Source organism: Echeneis naucrates, chromosome 22 (assembly GCF_900963305.1).
Source record: "Echeneis naucrates chromosome 22, fEcheNa1.1, whole genome shotgun sequence".
Classification (NCBI taxonomy): Eukaryota; Metazoa; Chordata; class Actinopteri; order Carangiformes; family Echeneidae; genus Echeneis; species Echeneis naucrates.
In genome coordinates, this window is record NC_042532.1 from 1529629 (window position 1) to 1553254 (window position 23626).

At 41.7% G+C, this 23626-nt stretch overlaps 1 protein-coding gene across 1 annotated transcript in view; it reads right to left on the reverse strand.

Moving 5' to 3' along the window:
* Positions 1 to 780: 780 nt before the first annotated feature.
* The window catches only part of LOC115036142 (proline-rich protein 2-like), a 54220-nt gene continuing 31374 nt past the window's right edge, over positions 781 to 23626 (reverse strand). Inside the window, exons 2-3 of the mRNA XM_029494282.1 lie at positions 22739 to 23166; positions 781 to 925 (exon numbers count right to left, since the gene is read on the reverse strand). Of these exons, the coding sequence (XP_029350142.1) occupies positions 781 to 925; positions 22739 to 23166 (573 nt within the window). The remainder of the gene's footprint in view (positions 926 to 22738; positions 23167 to 23626) is intronic.

The following is a 23626-nucleotide window of genomic DNA, read 5'->3' on the forward strand; positions in this document are numbered from 1 at the left end:
ACATTCCAGCACTTTTTTCCTGCAATCTCATTCCTTCGGTCACTAATGTCATGGATGTGGAAAGGGTTGGAACAAAGATCAACTGGTAAATACAGAGCCAAGCTTTTCTGGCTAAACTTCCTCTTCACCACAACTGTCCCATACAAGGTTCACATTATTTCTGATGCCACACTGATAAGCTCTCTCAATCTCATTCAACGTCCCTCATTACTGTTTTAAGTCTGTGTTTACTAGCTAGCACTGTGTACTGTCATTTTACTACACCAGACACCCATTGGCTCTACTGGGTGATGTCACAACCAACAAGTGTCTCATTCAGAGGCTTAGCTGTCAGCTACTTGTAAAGCCAACTTTCAGCTGGCACAAATGGATGAAAAAGACTGAAAAGCCTTAATGTGGGTCTAAACAGGTCAAAGCATCAACACAAGTGAGTGAGAGTGAAGGGTCAACATATACAGCATGTACAACATGAAATAAAGTCACTATATGTCCGTGTAGATTAAAAACTTTTCTACAACAGTAAATAATACAACCACTGTTAGTTGGTGGACTCCGGTGTTTAAGTTTGCCCTCTTATGGACCACAGAGTTGATACAATACTGCAGACTGCACTCAAATCAAGCACTAGAATATTAGCTACAACCATTAGTGTGGTGTAGCTCATTGGTCACAAGCCAAAGATTGCCACAGTGTCTGTGAGGTCCCTCTCCTCTCAACCCTGTCACAGTTACCCAGAATAGACCTACGGTAAATTGTGGTACAGTGCACAGCGCAGACACATCAATCTATATCACAGAGATTTTTAATGAGCTGCCTCATCTTATTGACGTGGATGTTGTGGTGCAGGCCACTCTTCCAGGCCAGCATGCTGCCCCCAGGGCCTGGCTGTCCAGCCTGCTCATTGTTAGGTTTCATTTTCCTGCATCTACACACAAACACACACAAAAACACATATAAACACACACAGACACAGATGCACACATAAATACAAGACCAGTGTGAGTTTGCACAGCTATGTGTCAGCTGCACATACATGGGGTATAGATAACAGAGGTGGGGGAAGAATATGTGTGCGTGTTTCTGTCTGATGCTCAGAAGTGCATAACTACATATGCATTTAAGAATGGGGTTCTTTTAGATGACCTGCCTCGCCCCCAACCCCTCCATTGCACATGTATTGATTTCTTACCTTCCATGTCTCCAACCGCAGAGCAGTGTAGACGGAGGTGTATTCAGTTGTTTTTAAATATATAGAAATTTGCTACAGTACTTCCTCTACTGTATCTACTGCAGCCACAAGCCTTTAGTTGAATTATACCTCTATTTTAGTGGAATATCTTGTTTTAATCAGAACTAATGTTTTCACCACGCTGTCTTGATGACATTTGACGATATCATTGGGAAACATTATGTTTGTGGGATTTCAAATCATCTAACAGTTGATAATATGACTATGAAATTCAACTTATTTGATTTTAATTTAATTGCATAGAAGCACAGACTTTGGGTGACAAGTTTATAGTAAAGTTATGAGAAAGTATTATCAGATACACATTAGGAGTTACACATCTTTCTAAAATACTGCACTCACTCATCAACCTGTTCAGACTTCATTATTTTTGGTTAGAAACATTTGATTTGAAAAAAAAATTGCATTTGATGGATGACAGCTCAGTAGTGAACTAAAAATTGCAGTCTGAATGAATGGGATCAATAATATGCATGTTTAAAATAAAACAAAAAGGGACCAAGTAGGCTAATAATTATGCCTTGATTTTTGACGGGAAAAGTGGAGAGTAAGAAAAAAGTCAAGCACTATAATCATCCCAGAGGAGCAATTGAAGGCATTTGGTGTGGCATAAACATGCATCACAATACAATAATTACAATGACATGCACAGCTATGTTTCCAGTGACAAATGATAATTTTTAATAAATTAAAGGGCCTACTTCATGATAAGTACAGATCAAATCAAATCAAATCAGATTTATTTATATAGTGCCAAATCATAACAAAGTTACATCAATGCACTTTACAGATAGAGCAGGTCTAGACCAAACTCTTGTGGCATCACCAGGGGAGAGGTCCTAGAGGAGTGGTACATTTCCTACCAGCTGCCTCCCAAAATGGCTAAAAGACTGCAGCTCTGAGCATGCCTCACATAGTGGACAGCTGCAAGTTTTTAAGCCACCTGATTAGGGGGAGCTGGGAGATAGATAGCATAGGCAGGAGAAACAGCATGAGGAGAAGCATGGAGTGACTCAGAGAAAGACAGCAAGAGGACTATTGCTATTATGAGTTCCCTTCCACTGGACAGAGACTTTGAGTTTGTATTATGAAGAAGAAGGCAAAAAAAAGAATGTTGATGGTTAACAATAAACCTACATCTTAATTTTGGAAAAAGTTTTTGTGGTGTAATCTTGTCAGTCCCCAGGCACTGTCTCACCCAACAGATCCATGAGCAAGCACTTGGCAACAGTGGCAAGGAAAAACTTCCCTTAAGAAACCTGGGGCAGAACCAAGCTTGGGGGGCAGCTATTTGCCTTGACTATATATATTAAGGAATGATAATTTAGAATTTAAAATTGCCTACGTTATGATCTGTCAAAAGTGTCCAACTAGTGTAAACAAGGTGCTGCAGTGCTGCGTTACTTAAGGGGTGGGGTGTTGAGGGGAGAGTTTCTGAGGTGTTAGGTGTTGAGGAGCTGGACAGCTCTAAGGACAAAGGTCTTCCTCCTCCTCTGTGTCTTGGAGCCAGGGCAGTGAAGTCTGCATCCTGAAGAGAGCCACCTGAAATGAACATATCACTTCTTCTCATCCAGCAATCCAGCACCAGTTCACTTCAATCATATGATTGGGAATAACTCATATATCTAAGTTCTTTCTTAGATATATGAGGAACAAAATATTTTGGGGGGGCATTGAATAGCTATAATTGATGGTGCAGTTTAGAATGACATGAATTAATTCCTTTTTTTTAATTTTCAAGACTTGCTTTTATCTGCCTATAGACCACAAACACCCTTACAGTGGTAAAGAAGTTTTGTAACTGCAACTTGTCTTAAATTGTTCTTACTCTGCTGCACTTGTACAACTAGGAAAAGTAAAAATAATACAATAAATGAAACATGCATCCAGAATAAAAAAAAAAAACTAACATGATTCTTAATATTTCTTGCACCTAAAAAAACCTTTCTGCAATCTCAGGAGAGGTAAGATAAGCAGTGCAAATGTCCCTGAGATAGAAAAGATCACCTGTCACAAGAGTTGATGTGACAATTGGACAGCATAGATGAACAGAGTATAAAAATGAGGATGAGGATTTTAGTAATGACCATGACTTTCCATTGTTTTTAATTATTATTATTATTTTTTTTCTTCTGGGCAGCATGGTGGTGTATTGGTTATCGCTATCGCCCCACAAAAAGAAGGTTGTTGGTTTGGTTCCCGGCTTGGGTCCTTTCTTTGCGGAGTTTGCATGTTCTCCCTGTGTCTGTGTGGGTTTCCTCCAGGTACTCCACCGTCCAAAGACATTCATGTCTAGGTTAACTGGTGACTCTAAATTGCCCGTAGGTCTGAATGCGAGTGTGAGTGGTAGTTTGTGTCTGTGTGTTGGCCTCGTCATGAGTAGCTTCAGCTCTCACAACAGAGTCGTGATCAGTGAAAGCAGGACTCCCTCATTTCCCTCCACAGTTGTCCCTATGGCTTTCTGACATTCCCAGATGAATACAAGCGGAACATAAGGAGGGCTGGAGGAGAGAAAAAGAAATAGAGTGACCACAAAGAAAAAACACTGAAACCAAGACAGAGTGTTGTGACATTGATTGATGTCTTAGAGTTCTCCCTGATTTGCTGATTAAACCCATCAATCTATATGCAGAAGAGGTGTCTGATGCAAATAGGCCCAATCAGGCAGGACAAAATGGTTTTGTCAGGATGTTATGGAAATAAGAGCCGTTATACGGGATACGTAACACCGCAAGAATGCCACGAGCAGGCAGGCATCTGACGCCGTGATTCTCCAAATTAGGAGATTTCATGCTCGCCGCTCCCCTCCGTTTGGTCTTGCACTGATGGCCAAATTGTTCTGCCATTCTTTCTTTTCTTCGTTTACCAGTCAAAGCCTGGTGGCGTATGTTATGTTACACAATGGAATTGCTTGGAATTAGGTGGTCACTTTTGACAGATATTGGAAGTATGAGTCAAGTTTGACCTTTTTCCTTCAGTTGTGAAAGTATAAAAGGGTCTTGATTTCTAATGTTTCTAATGTTGCCTCAGCACCTGCACAGCTTGACCTCATTTGAATAAAGGTGGAAAAGAGGAGGAAGAAAAACACAGTTGCTGTCAAGGAAAATGCATATCTCTTAAGAGGGGAGGTAGAAAAAAATGAATCACCTCTTAAGGCGTCAAGGCCTTGTTAATTCCAGATGGCTGATGTTTTTCCTTTGTGCTCTTTGTGCTTTAACTTAATTCTTTTTCTTTTTCTGCTTTTCTGTGAATTTTTTGTTTCTACCTTTCTTCTTTTGTTGCTCTTGTCTACAAAGCCTGACCATTTTAATATCTCACCCGATCTAATAACAGTCATTCCTCCGTGGATTCTTGCTGCCTCATCTCACTTACGTGTTTGTGTGTGTGTGTGTGTGTCGTGTCCTCCCTCTCCCTCCCTCACTTTCTGTCTGTTAGAGCATGCCTTTCTCTGTCTCTCTTTCCCCATCCAGCCAATTGTGATCCGAATCAGTTTAATTAAGAAACAAATTCTGTTGGCATAGTAACAGCCCAGCTAATTTATCATGGGAAATAGTCTGTAAGACAGAGGTTGCCTGGCAACAGCCAATAGTGGCATCGGATGTGGTGCTGACAAATTGCACAGGATGCAGATGTGTGTGATGTTTGAGTGGCATTGTGAAAGAAGGTGTGACTCCATGTGTGTGAGATGTTGGGATCAAAACACAAACATTTCCTTATGTTTTATCTGCATTTAAAGGCAATATTCACGTCATAAAAGCAGAGCCTTCCACTCAGAAGACAATTAAAGAGATAGAAAACAACAAAAAAGTGGCCCTCTTCCTTGAAGAAAGTCTGTTTCTGCCCCTCAGTCCTTTCAGTCATTCAGCTTGAAAATACAGACTTCAAAAGGGGGAACCCCTCTAGTGGATGTAGACCAAGCAGCCACAACATTGTGACCAATGAAGGGTGAAGACAAGTAATATTAATTATTTACTATCTGGTGGTCTGATCCAACAGAAGAACGACTGTTCCTTGAACTGCTGAAGAAGTTTATGCTGGTTTGGATAGACAGGTGTCAACACAAAGAGCATTACAGTTTGTTGAATAAGGGGCTGAGAAGCTGCAGACCAGTTATTGTGCCCATGCTGACCAGTGTCCACCACCATAAGATCCTAAGATGGATATATGAGCATCGGAATGTTTCTTACTTGAGGAAGGCACAGCATGAGGACGCCTTATGAGAAGAAGACTAGCCGGTGGAGGCAGTGTGACACTTTGGACATTGTTCTGCTGGGAAATCTTGGGTCCTTCATTCATGTGGTAGTTATGTTGACCGGTACAACTGACCTAAAATTGGTTAAGACCAAGTCCAGACCTGTATGGAAACTGTATACCCTAATGTCAGTGTCTTCTTCAAGCAGAATAAAGCTCCCTTTCACAATACAACAATGGTTCAAGGATAGTTTGAGGAACAACAACCAGTTCAGGGTGTTGATTTTCTCCGAATTCCCCAGATGTCCATCCAGCATCTGTGGGATGAGCTGGGTATGCGCTGGACCAACAAGTCTGATCCATGGAGGCAATACCTCACAACTACATTCATTCATTCATCTTCTACCGCATATCCTTTTCCAGGTCACGGTGGAGCCAAGCACAGCACATATTGGGTGAGGGCGAGATACACCATGGACCGGTTGCAAGCCCATGGCAGGGCCAACACATGGAGACAGAGACAAACAACCCTTCACACTCACACTCAGACCTACAGGCAATTTTTAGTAAGCAATCAACCTAGACATACATGTCCTGGACTGTGGGAGGAATATGAGTACCCCGAAGAAAACCCATGCAAGCATGGGGAGAGCATGCAAAACCCCACAGGCCTAGGAACTAAACCCAGAATTTCTTGTTGTGAGAAAACAGCGCTAAACACTGAACAGCTGTGCTGCCGCAACTAAAAGGAACTGCTGCTGAATTCCTGGTCCTGATACCATTGGAGTCCAGGTCTTAAGGGTGAAGGCTGAAAGTTTTGAAGTCACTGTCCTCACAAAAAAAATCCCACTCTTTATCTGTCCATAAACTTCAATCTGCGAACTGCGTTACAGTTCCTTGTCTTCTGACTCCAAATCAACAGAAAGCATTAAATTAATCACCAGCCCATGCACTTTTTTATTTTTCAGGAAGGACCCTGCAGATTCTAACTTTTTACACCATTTACAATAGATGTAGAAGTTTCCTGAACTGGCTATAGGTTGACTCCCTGCTGCGTTACAACAACAAATTGCATTTGTAGTAACTTTTGAAGCAATAACTGGTGACATTTATTCATATGAAAATGTCAGTGATTATTACTTTTAAAGTTACTTCAAATGCAGCTCTTGTCCCACAGTCATAACAACTACCACAAGTATACATGTAGAAGTGGAGTATTTAACAAAGTGAAAGTGTCCTTCAATAAACCCTATTTCTCTCTCTTTTTGGATATGTGGAGCGGCAGAGTGAATAATTTTAGTATGCACTTTCTGGTGTTCCTGTGGACTGATCCTCAACTATTTGTCAGGTGTACTCAAGGCAACACCTGTCACTGTCACCCTGATGTCCTTTCATGTGATTCACAGTTTTCCGACTGGTTGGAGATCCGCTTGATTAAATGTTAATAACCAGTGGCTGAATTGAGCCCCTGCTCACCAGTATTCACCGGTAGCCAGCTCACCAGTTGGTTTCCCACTGTGTACTTAAGTTTCTATCTGTTGAGTGGAAGCTCTCCAGTTGTAGATTTTGTGCATGTTGTTCAAACAGGTGATGATAGGAAATAAAAATGTGTAGCTGTGGAGGTAGAAAGTGGTCTAGTTCTGTTGGAAAGCCATGTAATAAGAGCTTATTATCAAGTGTCTGAAAGGTATCAAGGGTCTTTCTTCAATATTCATTTTACCTTTAGATAATCAGAGTAGAGTGGTGACGGGAAACATGGTGTTCATCTTAAACCTTGAGGCAAGAAGACCAGGGGTTCCCCCCTAAGGCTTACTGTTTTGATCATTTGCAGACCTAAAGTATTTCATGTCCTGAAGTTAATTCTTCGTTGTTCAAGCAAACTTTCCAACTGGTTGTTTAGCAGGTTGCATGGTACTTTCATGCCTTTTGAAATTCCTGGATGCTTACTATCTTTTATCTGCCTCTGCACTGAAGAAACAAAAGGAAGATTACATCAGTCATTCTGAATGTTGTTACTGTCATAATGTATTTAATGACTTTGAGTAAAGAATTTAAAATGCAATCAGATCTCTGTTTGTGGTTCATGCGCTGCAGGCAACAATGATGGTTATATTATAACACTAACTTTTAAAAGACCGAAAGTCATTGGTATTACAAGTTATGCTAATGCCATTTGCCTCTTGAGTGCTATCTGGAATATATGGTGTTAGTGTTTTGATTGACTGTTCATGAATCAATTTGTAATATTTGTCTTTTTGTTATGAGCGATGTTATTTATGTTTTTGTTTGTATGCATCTCACTGATGTGACATGCACAGGAGTCTGCCAGAGCAAACTGGTGTTACATGGACCAGTTTAGAGTTGAATCATGATTGAATAACAGTCTGACAGAGACTTTGGTCAGTCTTAACAACTGGCAGATGACTTCTTTCTATGTTGTCTGGCCACTTTCACACAGATTATAGCTGACTGTTTAAGGCTCATACAGTAAAAAAGGTAGACCCCATGTTGTCTTTGATTACAAGTCTAGGTTCTTTATTTATTCCTCTTATACTGTGATGTATGAAAGGTTTCAGTCCATAGAGAAATGTTCAAAAGCTGTTTTCAGAAACTGAGTCCAAGCCTTAAAACTAGCTGTTAAGACTTTTGGAACTCTCTGGTGTCACAACTTTACAGTCACTATCTCAAGCCCAGCTCACCTGAACCCATCATCTAATCGTATCTCGTTGTGGTTCTTTTGACTTTTGGTGATGGATTGAATAAATCTATCAGAAGAGAATCTCTTCTGAGTGACGTCAGTGCAGTGATCTTTTGCTTCGGCTTGGAAATTCTTCAACAAATATGTACAATGACATGATTGTCATGATATTTAAGCTGCACAATCACCTGTACTTTTCCACTGTTAAACAGCACTGATGTCAGTACCATTTACTGGAATGCCAAGAGAAATTCAGAGCTGAGAAGTGCAGGGCTTACAGCGGCATTTTTTCATGACAATTGCCATACAGAGTGTGTGGGGCTATTATCATTTGCGACAAAGATGTTTGGTGCGTTTCCTTGCTCTGCTGTCTCTCTCCAGTGCACTTTCCTATCATAAACCCTAGTGGTCCTAACGAATGGCGCACTCACTGGACTATGTGGTTACATGATGAAAGTTATTCATCACATTTGAATTATTCTAATCAATTTGCTGTCAGACTAACTGCTGTGGCCGTTACACTGATGCCGCCGTCAAGCACCGTTTGGTTGCAGCTTGGCACTGCCTGTGAAATTTATACTTTCCATAAGCACTCGTAAAACCTTCAAAGCATGACTGAGCGGGGAGAGTCACCCCACCCTGATGCCCCCCATCTACACTGCCCCCACTTGCCCAGACACCCTAGTCAGTATGACATCTACTAACAAAAAAAAAAAAAATATATATATATATATATATAAAAAATAAATAAATACACACACATACTGGCAAAATTATGTACAGAACTCAGCATTTTTCAAACACAATAAAGATCAGTTGGGTTAGTAAAAGTATAAGTGCCCTCATGACTGTTTCAAAGCTGGCTTTGGTAATGCATATTTACACTGACAACAACAACTCAAGTGGAGGATTTTGATCATTTTAGCTTAATTTATTTAATTAGATCCCCTTTCAAATTCCTGTCATTCAGTGTTGAAAAACATATGAAAGTGATTCACATTTTAGTTTTTCAAATTAAGGAACTAACTTCTCACCTTTGATGTCTGATCTGGAAGTGGCTGAGTAGAATTTAAATCCCAGTATGAGCCCAGTCTGTACACAGTTTTGCTACGAAGGCTTATAGGAAATAATAAGATTAAGAGTGGCCCCCATTTTAGTACTTTAACCTCAGTGGGTACTGAGCGGTCATCTGTATGGATGTAAATGCAGCTGCATCTCATTAAATCTCATATGTACCATTGGATTTTAAAACCAATATCAAAGTGAGTCTGAAAATAGACGGAAAGTGCAGCACTGTTTTCAAGTGTGGGATGTAACCTCCCACTCTCCACCAACACCACCACTGCTATCTTCCCCCAAAGGTGAAATAAGATTGTCACTCTGATCCATCCCCTCACTCTTGATGATCTTGGGAATAAATATGCAAATTGAGGGGCTTCGTTGTGGAGAAAGAAGGGAAGAGGGAAAGAAAAAAGAAAAAAAAAAGGAGGCAATCAAGGATAGCTGCGGTCCCTGGCTGGACTATAAATCTCTGTCTGTTTCAATTGCCGCCGTGGCCGAAACGGTGTAAAATTCGAGCAAGGATGTCATCAATTTCTGTTAGCTCCTCTGTCCCTCTCTGTGCCAGTCGGTGGGCAGCCGTGATGGATTGATTTTGTCACTTGTACTCAGTTCACAGTATGTTAACATGGAAGGGCAGAGTTGGGTGATGGTGAGAGGGTTATTAGGGGCTTGGCTGTGACTGGACTTCCTCTCTCTCTTCCTGTGAAGGTCCCTCACTCTGTCTCCCATCCCTGTCATTCCACTTTACACTCAATATACTCGCTCTCTCATTTATCACACTGAATTCCCTACCACATCTGCATCCATTTTATCTCTACATACCTCCACTCATCCTGTTTATTTCTGCCTACTTCCTCCTATTGCCACCAACTGTTCCCACCTACTCCACCAAAGAACTGTCAACCTATCAGACATTGATAGGTTGACTACATATGTCATATCAGTTCTCTGCTTCTACTTATCACAATCTATCTCTACACTACTGTCAGCACCCTTTTTTCCTGTGTCCAGCTAACTTTTATCTATCAAGTAGGATCTCTCCTAAGCCCGAGATGATGATAGCATTATCATCAGACCAACTCTGTAATAGTCATTTCTCCAATAGATGGAGCCTACTCAGCCTGTCAGCTGGTGGAAGGGTGCTGCTGTGAGCAGGACCTACTGTATCTAATTGACTGGGAGGATTATAGCCAAGAGGAATGCTGCTGAATTCCACATCACCAGGGGCCTCATTTATAAAACTGTGCGTAGGATCGTTACTAAAAGTTTACTACACCCAAAAGCCAAATTTTGCATACACCAGATAATATTCGGATTTATAAAACCTGCGTATGCACACTTAAAGCAAACTTTGCTTTATAAATCACAGACTTCACTACAAGTGTACTCAGCTGTGTTGGTGTAATGTCATGCCCTGTATACGCCCATTTTCAACCATAAATGGTCAATGCAAAGCACCTTATGAATATAAAATAAGACTCAGATACAAGCGTTATGTCTTATTGGAACCGATGATGGATACGGGTAGAAAAGGTAAAAAAAATAGATTTTTCTGAGGCTTAAGTGGAGACGCTTGTCTGAGGTGGAAGCTCGAAAAACCATCCTGTTTGGAGGTCACAGCACTGGAATCAAAAACCAAAGGGAGCAAAGCAGTGCAGTGCCCCTGACGACTGCAACTGGCGGGGAGGGGGACCCAGTGCTCTTGACCTGACACTGATGCACACACAAATCATGTCCATAACTGGCATCATTCTGTTACGCTGAGCGGTTGGATCCTCACTGATACTGCCCTGCAGCTGCAAAGGGAGACAATACAAGCAATCAGCAACCTGAAAGAGGAGTTGAAGCAAATGAGAAAGGTAATGGTTGAAATAGCAGAAATATTAAAGGACAATGTGCAAAAATGAACCTTTAGTTGTCTTTATAAACGTTGCATGACATCCTGACAGAGTCTTGTACCCTGTTCATATCCCGCTTATCTCGAAGGGGGCTCTGCCTCTGTGTCACATTGTGTAACACGCCACAATAATGCGGCATACTTTGGCAGGATGGGAAAGAAGCCTGCCCTCCGACGCATTCTATGTGTGTCACTGGCCTCCTGAAGCGCCGGTGGTGCGCTAAACCACTGACCTCACTAACCCCATTGAAGATGGTTTCCTCTGCATCTGGTTCCCCTCTCTAATGCTGGATCCAGTTCAGCTCATAGATCCAAGAGCAGCTCTAAGGAATCTAAAACAGCTCATAAGCCAGTCATCATCATGGGCCAATAAGTCACTGAAGACCTTCTCCCTCCTAATTCTGTCATTAACATAGTAGCAGTGTATACCAGCAGTGTGCCATGGTGCAGCATTACGCACAGGGCTCACCGCTGTATTTATAGGTTTATAATAATCAAACTGATTGATAACCGCTTGAATAATCAGTTTGTGCTAAACCCCACCACTAAAAATTTTCTTTAGACTGAAGTGTGTGTTCTTTATGCCTGCATTGTTATGAAAAGCATCAAGTGGAGCTGACAAACTGAGAACAGGAAAGTGTATTGTATTGTCAGTGTGTAACAATTGTTAATGTTTCCAAAACAATTACTCAGTCCAATGCAAAATAACACAGTTGAATTAAATCATTCTGATGAGATGGCTCTAACGCATGATACAGGTAGAAAATAAATGTGTGAAGGGCAATAATAAAAACATAATCGTTCTTCCCACTCTTAGTTTCTTCAATCTGACTTCAGTTCACCACCACACCATCTGGGTCACCAATTCTCCTTTTCCTCCAATCTGACATGCATGGGTAAAAGTTTCCATAGGGGTGCACACATTTTACGTCAAGTCTCTTTTTATAGATCGCAACCTTTGCATAGAAATGACATACACAAGTTTTAGGTCTGGTTTTGTATAAATGTATATGTATAAATAACTAACTAAATAACTGCATAAATGAGGCCACAGATCCCCAACCCTGCCCTCATCTGGGATGATTTTATTTGATGGATAAAAAAACAAAAAAAAAACTCCCAAGGCAGATGAGTTCGAGTCTAATTGCAAATCCTCTTGTTCATTGTTTAGAACAGCCCCACACTCTAAAGAAGAGTGTCGTCAGCAAACAGAAAGTGAAAGGGGTGACGAGCAAACCTGCAAATCAGGAGCTAATTCTCTAGGATTTGCTGGGACAAAATCCAGCCTAGTATAAAACAACGACAGGGCAATGAACAAAGAATGAACAATAAATAAAGCTCAACACTTAACTGGAAATTAACTTGATGCAGAACCTATACATCTTTATTCGAGATTGGTCAATAATAATGGGGCTTGACTTCCGTACCCCGAGTAACACGAGTGCCAGAATTACCTGGATTCCTGAGGACACAAATTTTATTATGTCAAAAGCTGACCTTTAGTACTTTCTGAGTTTGTCAGAGTACTGCATTTCTGGAGGAAAACCAATCATTCACAGCATTTACACAGAAAAATTTCCCTTACACTCTCTGCATCGCAGAGACTAGATGTAGCCTCACCACAAGACCTATAGACACCTGCTAAGATTAAAAGCCCTATGTAGCCACGCAAGTCAGTCTGATCCATATTTTGCCAGTTGTCTCCATATTTACGGGAACCCTCCAAATTCGTCATTTCCAGTATGATCTTTTCAATTACTGGTGTGATGGACAGTAGGAAAGTGGAGGAGATGTCCTTGGTATGGGCACCTGCATATCTTGTTGGCCCTGGGGTCATCCTAATGATGCTTTGTGCTGGCGCTGGGGTGCTGTCCGTGTTTGATGAGGACCATGTTATTTTACTGTTCTTGGATAAAAATGTCTCTCTGTCAGCTTGGGTCATTTCTTCATCTGAAGAGGCTTCATGGTTTGTGTTGTATTCCTCCTCATCTTCTTCTTCAGATACCTCTTCTTCCACATCATAGTGTTCTTGCTCATCCTGATCCTCTGAACAAATCTGGGCCAGGACCTGCTGGACAGTGAAATGTCCACTCATGGCTTCAGCAAGGAAACAAGTTGGGGTTCTTCGATCAGGGGTATCTTTATATGCTCTCCACTGAATTTGTTTTACATTATGCTTTTTTGTTTTGTCTGGGATCTTGGATCGTGTTATGTGAGGGGTTAGCTGCAGGTCAGAGGTGCTGGTGCAGGTGCAAATTCAAGTTGAATTCGTACATCAAGAGGAATCCAGTTTCTTTGTTGTTTGTGTGTTAGAGAGAGTTTGTGTATGTGGCCTTTGAACTTTTTTCTGTCATGTAAATACTTTTATAATACATGGGTCAAAAATGACCCATAAGACAATCTTAGGACCCTAAAGTTGGCGTGCTGGTCTTTGCAGCACGTGAGATCACCTGCTTGCACAGTCTTCAACTTGCGGGACTAGACTGCCGTTTTTTTTTTTTTTGTTTGTTTGTTTGTTTTGTTGGTTTGTTTTCCTTTTTTTCTTGTCCTCCAACCCAGCGCGGACCGCCGCGCGATCAGCTGATTCCACGTGCTGCAAAGAAGACCAGCACGCCAACTTTGTTATCCGAACCAAACAAAGAACATCGTCTTCCGTGACCTTCCCCGCTGGCGCTGAGAAACTCATCACGTCGCCGTTGTCTGAGGAGCAACACGGACCGCTCGACCGAGCTGAAGAACGCGTTGTGGACCCTCAGACTCCCTCACTGGCCCTGAGTGGGGCAACAAAAGTAAGAGGCATATGTCTGGGCGGCTCAGCTATTGTGTCGTGATATTGTAATAATCAACTGTGGTGACGTCGTCTGCGAGCTCTTTAGCCTTCTCTTTTCTTCCCCTCACCCACATTCATTCTCCAACAGGTGCATAGTTGACGTCACTCCCTCGCCATCTTGGCTCTGACGAGTGCGTAGCCAACGTCACTCTATTGCCATCTTGGCCATTGAAGACGTCACTCACGTGACTCTTATCTTTACTGCTCACATACAAGAACACCTGAGTGAAGCAAGACAAGGCTTCATGGTGGCTAAACTAGGAAAAAGGACTGACATGGGTGACACGGCATTCACTCCGGTGGAGCAAATAATAAAAAGCCACCCTGATTACAAAAAATTCAGCGTTGCATGAGGCAATGGCGTGACTGAACAGTGAAGGACTGACAAAAGAGGGTTCCTTCAACATGGCATGTTGCAACAAAATGGAAGTTAGCATAAGACTACAAAGCTAAAGATATCAGCACAAAAATAGAAGGAAAAAGAGGCATAGAAAGAATGGTGCTGAGATGGTTCAATGCGGAAAGGGAGAAGAAACAGTTGACAATGGGAACAAACAAAATCAAATCAATTCAAATCAATTTATTTGTATAGCGCAAAATCATCACAAAGTTACATCAAGGCACTTTACATAAAGAGCAGGTCTAGACCAAACTCTTTATAAAATGACTTAAAGAGACCCAACAGATCCCCCGATGAACCAGCTCTTGGAGACAGTGGCAAGGAAAAACCTCCTTTAAGAGGCGGAAACCTCAAGCAGAACCAGGCTTAGGGGGTGCGGCCATCTGACTCGACCGGTTGGGTAGAAAAAGGGAGAGAGAGAGAGCGAGATAGGCATGGGGGGGGTATAGGCAGGAACATGTTGCTGCATGTAGTTCATGGAGTTGAACTGTAGTACAGAATTCATGAAGATGAAGAACAAACTGATGAATAGGATTCCTTTATTGCCAATTTCATGTTCCAGTCTCTGGAGTAAAATGTTATGATGTATGGTGTTGAATGCAGCACTGAGATAAGAGAAGTACGGAGGCTGATCCATTGTCTGAAGCCATTAGAATATCATTGGAGACTTTAACCAGTGCTGTTTCTGTGCTATGATGGGCTCTAAACCCTTACTGAAACTCTTCAAGTGAACCATTCCTATGCAAATTGTCATGTAATTGGTTTGCTACTGCTTTTTCAGTGATTTTAGAAATTAATGTTGATATGGGTCTATAATTGACCAAAGCATCTGGGTCAAGATTTGGTTTTTAAGTTGGGGTTTGATGACTGCGGTTTTAAGAGTCTGAGGTACATAACACAAAGATAATGTCAAATTAATCAGATCTAAAATGAACGGCTCAATTAAGTAGAAAATCTCTTTAAAGAGGCTAGTTGGTACTGGGTCTAATAGACAGGGTGATGGTTTAGATGATGAGACTATAGACGCTAGCTCTGACCACGAGGTCAGACAAAGAAAGGCCTATATTCAAACAGAGGCCTGACCACGAGGTTACCTCTGTTCCTTTGTTTCCTGGAAATAAAGGAACCCATCCACAGTCTGCATTTTCACTCTTCCTTTGCAGTTCGCACCAAGGTGCAAACTCGCCAAGAGGTGGCAGGCTCTCATCTCTGATTGGCAACGGGGCCATGTGTCACAGTGACATCTAACTGATCACTTTCTCCTGTCATACCCACCGGCCTGGCAATCACCTTCATTCCCTGCACCCGGTTTTCCCCACCCACTCCTCACCGGGGGCTTATTCCCCATCAGTCTACCTATACATACATTTCCCTTGCCCTCTGCCAGATTGCCTAGCATTCCAGTGTTTTCTACCTACCTACCTGCCTGCCTGCCTGTCTGATCCCGGAACCCTGCCTGTTTACCCAGTCTTAGAGATTCTGCCTAGCCCCTGAATTATTTTGCCTGGTCTGCCTGCCTGCCTTTCCGGTCTGAAGCTTCTGCCTCACACCTGGATTCAGTCTGCATTATTCTACCTGTCTGCCTGGTTACTGACCCCTGCCTGTTTTTGAGACTGATTAAAGCCTGTCGGACTCAATACTGTCTCTGTGTTCATGCTTTTTGGTTCCTCTGTTCTGAGTCCTGATACTGTGACGTCGCTCCCCCTTTAAACACTGGCTGGGAACTAAATTCGTCCTCTTTCAGGTATACTCGCTCAGGAGAAGGTTACCGACGAAGAGGGTAAGCATGCAGGAATATAGGGTTCAGCTCTGCAACGACAACGAAAAAATAAAAATGCAAATACCCATCACACAGAAGGTAGCAAAAATTGTCATCTCAGAAAGGCTCTACCAAGTAAAACAGAATTATGTGGCACTGGAGTGGCTGGTTTATATGGAGATTATTAGTGGATTATCACCAGGTGTGCCTCATTGCCATTCAGGGAAAGTATGCCAGCCCCACCTCTGCCACACTCCTGCACTGAAGGGGAAAAAAAAAGAAAAAGACACAACCAAAACACAAAAAACCCTAAAACTGCCAGAATAAGAAAATCCAGATCATAACATAAGCCAAGCAATGAATTGTTGTAGTTGTTGATGTAGTATAGCTGTATAGCTGCATATGACAAAAGCATCAGAAAGAAGGAACATTAGAAGTTGAGAGATACCAAGGTCTGAGAGAAGAGCTAGCAAAGATGTAGGCTCAGGGCTGTGATCCCAAAACTATGACAATAGTTTTAGCAAATACCAGAAACTTCATCTGAGATCTCTGTGCAGAAGAGCGTAGTCTAGGAACAGCAATCACAGAAACCTTGAGTTAACCAAGCATCTGGTAGAAGACCTAAACTTCAGGGCAGAAACACACAGACAGACTGCCTCCAGGGCAAGAAGGAAATTTTTATATGTTTAATATAAATTAAATATGGGCACAGGAAATCAGCAAATACTGAGGGTGTTACGACCAGCTCGTTTAGGGAAACAGAAGTAACATAGAAACCCGATGGTAAGAGGTAAAATAAAAAGGTATTTATTAATAAAGGTATGCAGTTAACAAAAGAAGGTGGCCACGGAGAAAACAAAAGGGCCACAGTCAAAACAGCACAAAATGAAAAGACGAAACCAACTAACAGCACCTAACAAAATGTCTACGAAGGTAATTCCTAGTTAACACACAAAACCCCGAAACAGGGATGCAGGGTTCGGGACAACAGCAAATGTTCACAGCGTGATGGCGAGTCAGAGAATGGGGAAACCCAGCTCGCCCAGAACAAAGGGTTGACAGTTCTTTTATAGTTGGGGGTGGAGACAACAGGCGGGCCCAGCTGATCAGCTGTTCGCTACAGCCGGCGCAGTGAAGGTACGAGGTAGGACTGTGGCCCTTTTCCCCGCTCCCGGGGAATTCCTGATGACGTTGGTATCCCCCCACTTCTCGCAGGATCCGTCAGGTGATCTGCTCACACAACCACAGAGAGAGAGAGAGACAGAAAAACCCCCGATATACGGTGAAGGCCGTAGCAGAGGGTAATTAAATCAGAGCAGATTTGTTGTTATAAAACTGGTTCTAAAATATTCCTCCACCACCCAGGGAAGATACCCATCTCAACATGGATAAACATACCCCCACAGGGTTTTTATAAACTTAGATAGATTATCTAATTTTAGATTTATTGCACAATTCTGAAGTTACTCTGATTACTCTGATTTACTGTACAGAAGTATAACACATACACGCATATATGTAATGCAAGTATATATATATATATATTTATATATTTATTTATAAATATATATATATATAATATATATATAAATATATAAATATATATATATTTAGCTAAAACATTCAAGAGACAGTTAATGCGTCAGCGAAAGGTTCAAGTGTGGTCAGGCCTGTTCACCCACAAAGCAGGAGACGCCACAGAGTAGGACATGGGCAACAAGAAACAATACAACAGTGTGCGCACAATTACATCCATTAGTAGAATCTTTCTGACAGTAGCAGCAATCAAATCAAAAAGAGGTCATGGTACTACACATACATTCTACATGGATTAAAACAGTGAGTAGTCAGCAAAGCAAGCGGTCTCAGCAAGCACAATCCAGAGTTTTTCTTTGCTGCAAAGTCTACTTGATGTGTGCATCAACACATGTTGTGTTCCCTTTGAAATTACTGCGGCTTTTACAGTAACACAGAGATTGACACAGGGATCTGGGACCACTGACACAGTTGCACTGCAGTCCAGGCTCTGCCCCCTCCTGACAACCTGAACAGTTTTACTGATCATGTCACAAAGCTCTTTCTGTGCTAATAAGTAAATACCAACTGATTTTTTTTATAAACATCTCCTGCTGTCATTCACATTAAATGGGAAATACCATTCATCCCGCACCACCACAACAGGTATACACCACCCACAATCGGTCTATGCTACCACAGCTATATCCCTCTTCTATGCAGAGCAAAGTTTCTAGGTCTGAAATGACACACAAGCTGGTACAAATAATTGGCATGGCCGAACTTGGACAGGAAAAAAAACATGTGCCGATTCAGGAGGTACGGCTACAGATGGCAAATGCTCCCGTTAGCGAATCATAAGAAACCCCATTGGTTATTGCTAAGATTAGGGGACATAAAATTAATCATTCTTAACTACCAGATGTCTCTATATTGTAAGAGTCTTGGTGGCAGGCAAAAGCTTGATTGACTTGAGTTATCACTTTCAATGACTGCATAGCAAGAGACTTGACAAACTGGTCAAGAAGGCCTGCTTTGTCCTGGGATACCCCCTTGACTCAGTGGGGGTGGTGGGAGAGAGGAGGGTGATAGCTAAGCTATCATCCATGTTGGAAAATGACTCCCACCCCCTGCAGGACTTCTCAACAACACTGGGGAGCTCCTTCAGCGACAGACTGCTTCACCCAAAGTGTGTGAAGGAACGATATTGCAGGTCCTTCCTTCCTGCAGCTGTCAAACTTCACAACCAGCAGTTGCAGAACCAGCATACCACACACAGCACTCTTTAAACTTACTGGATTGTACATATTTTGTCTCCATAGTAATACTGTACATACTATTTTTATATTATCTATAATACTTGTTTATATTGTTTATACTGTCATCTATTGTCTAATTCTATTTCTTCTTTTTTACTGATGCTGCTGTAATACTGTAAATTTCCCCACAGTGGGATGAATAAAGAAGTATCTTATCTTATATGACATCACATTCTGTTGTAAACAGACCTCTTCTCTATATCCAGATTGTTTGTAAAGTAGATTCAATTGAACAACTGTCAATTGAAGTTAGCTTCCAATGACTGTTCTTACACTGACCTAGAGCAATAACAAACAAGTGACATCCCTGCCTTGATGACCCCACAGAAGCTCCTTACTAGTCATAATACCTGGGTCATTTAACCAGGACCAGTGAAGCCTCCTAAATGAGAGATGAACATTCTGTTTAATACGTCCAGTGGAAAATACTGTTGGCAGCTGTTGAATGTACCATGTTGTTTCTGTAGCATTCACTGCCTAACTGTGTTTCTTCTTCGCTGAGCGGAGGAGAAAGTAGCTGAGAGTAGGAGATTTTCCTGACAAGGATGCTTCACTTGGCCATGCACCTACATTTGCTTTTCATTTGTCTGTGCTGCATTCATGTGGTATTATGTTGAGAAACGTTGTAAGTTATGTACACTCTAAATTTGCTTAAACTTGCTGGTATATGAATACAATTTAACTAAGGACAATACATTTGGCTTTCTGTAAGGCAGGATGAGACCAGAGCGCAGGGTTGAACCGCTTCATTCATTCCTATTGGTTGTAACTGAATTGATACCATGCTCTGGTATTCAACATATTGCCACATTACTTCTGAGAGAAAACTCCATTGTGGGTGCGGGTGCTAGAAATGTCAGTAGTAGGGCAGAGGCGTTGTAAGTCAAGGCAGATTCTGTGCAGCAGTAGTATATTTCACTGATACAGATCTCATGCTTTCTGACAGTAATGGTACTTATGGTAATGTCCTCTGTGAACCAGACATGGCCCTGCATGCTCTCAGACACAACACACCGCTTCCCGACACCACTCTGATTTAACACTGCACAAGTTAAAAGCCGTGCCGCAACATATTGTGATTTTAAATTTCAAATTCTGCAACACTGTCAATGACAATAGTCTCTTCCCCCATTAATAAATATGTATTTGCAAGATATTTTAAAATAAAAAATGACTTCTTTGCAAGTAATAAGAATATACCAACAGCACAAGGACAACACATATCACTGAATCATGGGTCAAATGTGTACTTCCAAAGTAACACAGAATTCACACGAACAAGCACTTTTAAAGATATTTTAATATCAAGATATCTATTGCTGCATGAATTGATTAGGCAACATATAAATACAACACTAAATACCGTCACCTTGTAAAGTTTTAAAATAGCACTCATGATTATGTCACTGTATAGAAATTTTCAAAGTTTTAAAAAATCTCCTTGGTAACTTGGACAGGAACCCAAAGTAGTCTGTGATAAACAGTATATTTTTTACTGTCAATTATAATTCACAAATTATGTTTTTAGAACTCAGAATCAAGATGTGTAAGTTCAGATCAATGAGGCATACATGCCATAAATAAGAAATAAAGTTAGAATTCATCATGTTCACAAGAACTTCACAAGTTTCTTGAAAAAAAAAAAAGAACTGGTTGTAAAAAATATATGTATTATTACAGTTGTTATGATGAGTCCTACTGGAATGCACATTTTTGACCAGTAAGTTGTTTAGCAAGAAAAAAAAAAAAAACACAACATGAGGATTAATTAAGCGTACATGTAGTGAATGCTACATTTTATCATTGGATTACCCCACAGTGTGTGACCTGGTGCAGAGCTCAGTGTGATGATGCCGTTCTAACACCAGTGAAGAGAAGAATTTTAATTCAACTTTCTTCACAACATCCATCACTCCTCATCAACCAAACACAGACAGATGCCTCTCCTCTTCCCTGAATTTCTTCTCTGTTTTTGAATATGTGTGTTCTGTTTATTATTAGCTGAGAAGGTGCTTCATCATTCTCTGAAAATTTATATCTGTTCAACATAAGGGGAGGTGCAGGGTGGGCTGAGGGGGACCAGTTGGGAATCAATCTTATGTGCTTGGACAGATAAACACAAGACACAATCAGAGGGAGAAAAGACAGACAGAGGGAGATGGAGAACAGAGGAGAAGAGGGCCTCATCTCCTCATCCCACTCGTGATGGATAGCAGGAGTAAAAGTGTCAGGGTGGTATTATGTAAATTAAGGAGGCATCCTAGCATGGCTGTGATGATTATGGAGTGATGTGAATGATGTCTTCGGTCCCCGCACACTCCCACCAGGGCCTGGTTATACTTATTCCTCCCAAACCGCCTTCGGGGCAAATTGAGTGACCCTTTTGCCCGCCCCACCCCTTTCCCACATGATCCTCCTTGCTCCCACATTAACACATTTTGCGCCACTGTTTTGCCTGATGAAGAAAGCAAAATAAATAAATTAATAAATATCTTGATGAAGAAAACAGAAAACTAACTCACAACAAAACATCCGTTCCACATCTGTACACTCAACAAAAGCCTGTCAGGACATGCGTTTGGTGTGTCAATAGTGGAATCTTACTTGGGTGCAATTTACAGCATAAGCTGCTGCACAGCATTGGCTGAAAGAGGTGTGGGAAATCTTGTTGCAGTGTAAGCTGAGTGGTAAAGCTGTAAGCAGTAAAGATTGTCTTTCCAATGAACAAGTTAAAAATGCCACCTTGGAGGCATAAAAGTTTGTGCCAGAGGCTGGCCAACAACAGTTTAGAAACTTTAAATAAAACATCTGGTCAGAAATACATGCCCTTTGCTCAGGAGAAAGCCATGTTATTTGGCCGATGGTGTGCACCCTGTAAGGCTGATGACATGAGGGGAGCTGATGGTGGTGGAGGAATTCAAGAACCGTATTCCAGAGCGTATAGTAGTCAACATAAAATTGAGCAAAAAGTGACCACACTCCAACAGGCCAGCATTTTTGCTGATGAGTTTGCGCACACCCACAGTGATTTTACGAGCATGAACTCCCTCCTCCATGACCTGTGCCAAAAATCCAGTGAAATGCAGGGTAAGTACAGTAATCAGTCCAACAAAACAAGCAGGGGTCAGAAACCAGGCAGGCAGACAAATCCAAGGGGCTAGGCAAAAATCTCCAGACCGGGAAACAGGCAGGGGGCAGGGTACAGGTAACAGGTAAACTGACAGATTGATGTGGAACGCTGGAAAGCTTCCCCATCACCACATATAAGCTTAAAGACTTTACAAAGACCATTGCAGTTTGGAATTACAAAACTTACTACTTGGCCAATAGAGTACATTATATACTAAATTGGATTAAGTCAAACTTGTTAGACCAAGTGCGGCTCAATATTGAACAAACAATTTGCAAAGAAATCCAAATCTCTGATCTGCTCTTTATCAGCCCTAATATCAAGAGTCACAGCTAATTCAAGTGTATTAGCATTGGCAACACCTCTTGTAGGCTCACACCTGTCTGTAGCAATCCTGACTTCCTGCAAAATAAAAAAAAAAAAAAAAATCAACATTTTTTTTAGCATGGTTGATAAAGGGATAAAACATTTAAAGCATATCATCTAAGACAACAAATTTATACGATTTAATGAAAACCCAGCTGAATATAGTATGAACAAAAACACATTTCTGGAATATCTTCAGCTCCAATCTATAATTTAGGCATGTTTTGACTTGAGCCAATTCTATTTAGAGTTTCTTGCCTAAACTATCGTCTAAAATTAGTTTAATACTGCTTCCAACAGATCTAACAATTTCTGGTCCTACCTCCAATTGGGAGTAAGATCTGTTGATCGGTCCGGGGCCAATGGGCCTGGTCGCTGTGGTGGGCTGCGGCTTGCCTGGTTCAGGCGTCGGACTTGTGGCAGGGCCCTTGCTGGGGGCTGGCCAGATGTCTGTCTGGGGGGGCTCCATGCCCCCGGACTTAGCTCATGCTGTTTGGGGTTTGCCCAACGGGCCTGGAGTCCTTTGGTTCCCTTGTCTCTATGTGGGCTGCCTCCAGCCCTCCAACCTCCTCCTCCAACCAGGGGATTGCTGATCCCGTGTTTTCCTGCAGATCTTTGAATGGGATGGAGCTTGGGGGTGGCCTGGGGCTCCCTGTGTTTTGGGGGTTGCTGGGTACCCTGGGGGCTTGGTCCTGACCTGCCTGCTATCCTGGGCCGGAGGTGTGTTGTCCCTGCCTGTTTATCCGGTCCCTATGTGGTGGACAGAAAAGTGGCAGAGAAAAACTATATAATTCACACCCCATAATGTAGGAATAAAAAAGAGGTTGTCTCATTAAACATGTTTAAATCCTTTAATTCCATCGAAGCACTTTTGGGGGAGCAGGCTATAACTCCAAGGACTGTTGTCCCAACAGTCATGTAGTTTTTTGTCTTGTTGTCTCTTCCTGTTTTATTTTGAAATCCTACTTTCCTATAGTTTCAGTTTACTTGCTCTTCCCCTTGTGTGTTTTCCTCTGGTCTGATTGTCTTCCCAGCCCTGATTGTCTCACCTGTTTCCCATTACCTTGTGTGTGTGTATATATAATTCATAGTTGCTTTTGTTTGCTTTAGTTTTTTCCAGCTTAGTAGTTTTTCCTCCCAGTGAGTGATTTTCTGTTTTTTGTAGTTAGATATTTTCCTCCTAGTGAGAGAATTTTGGGTATTTTTGTAG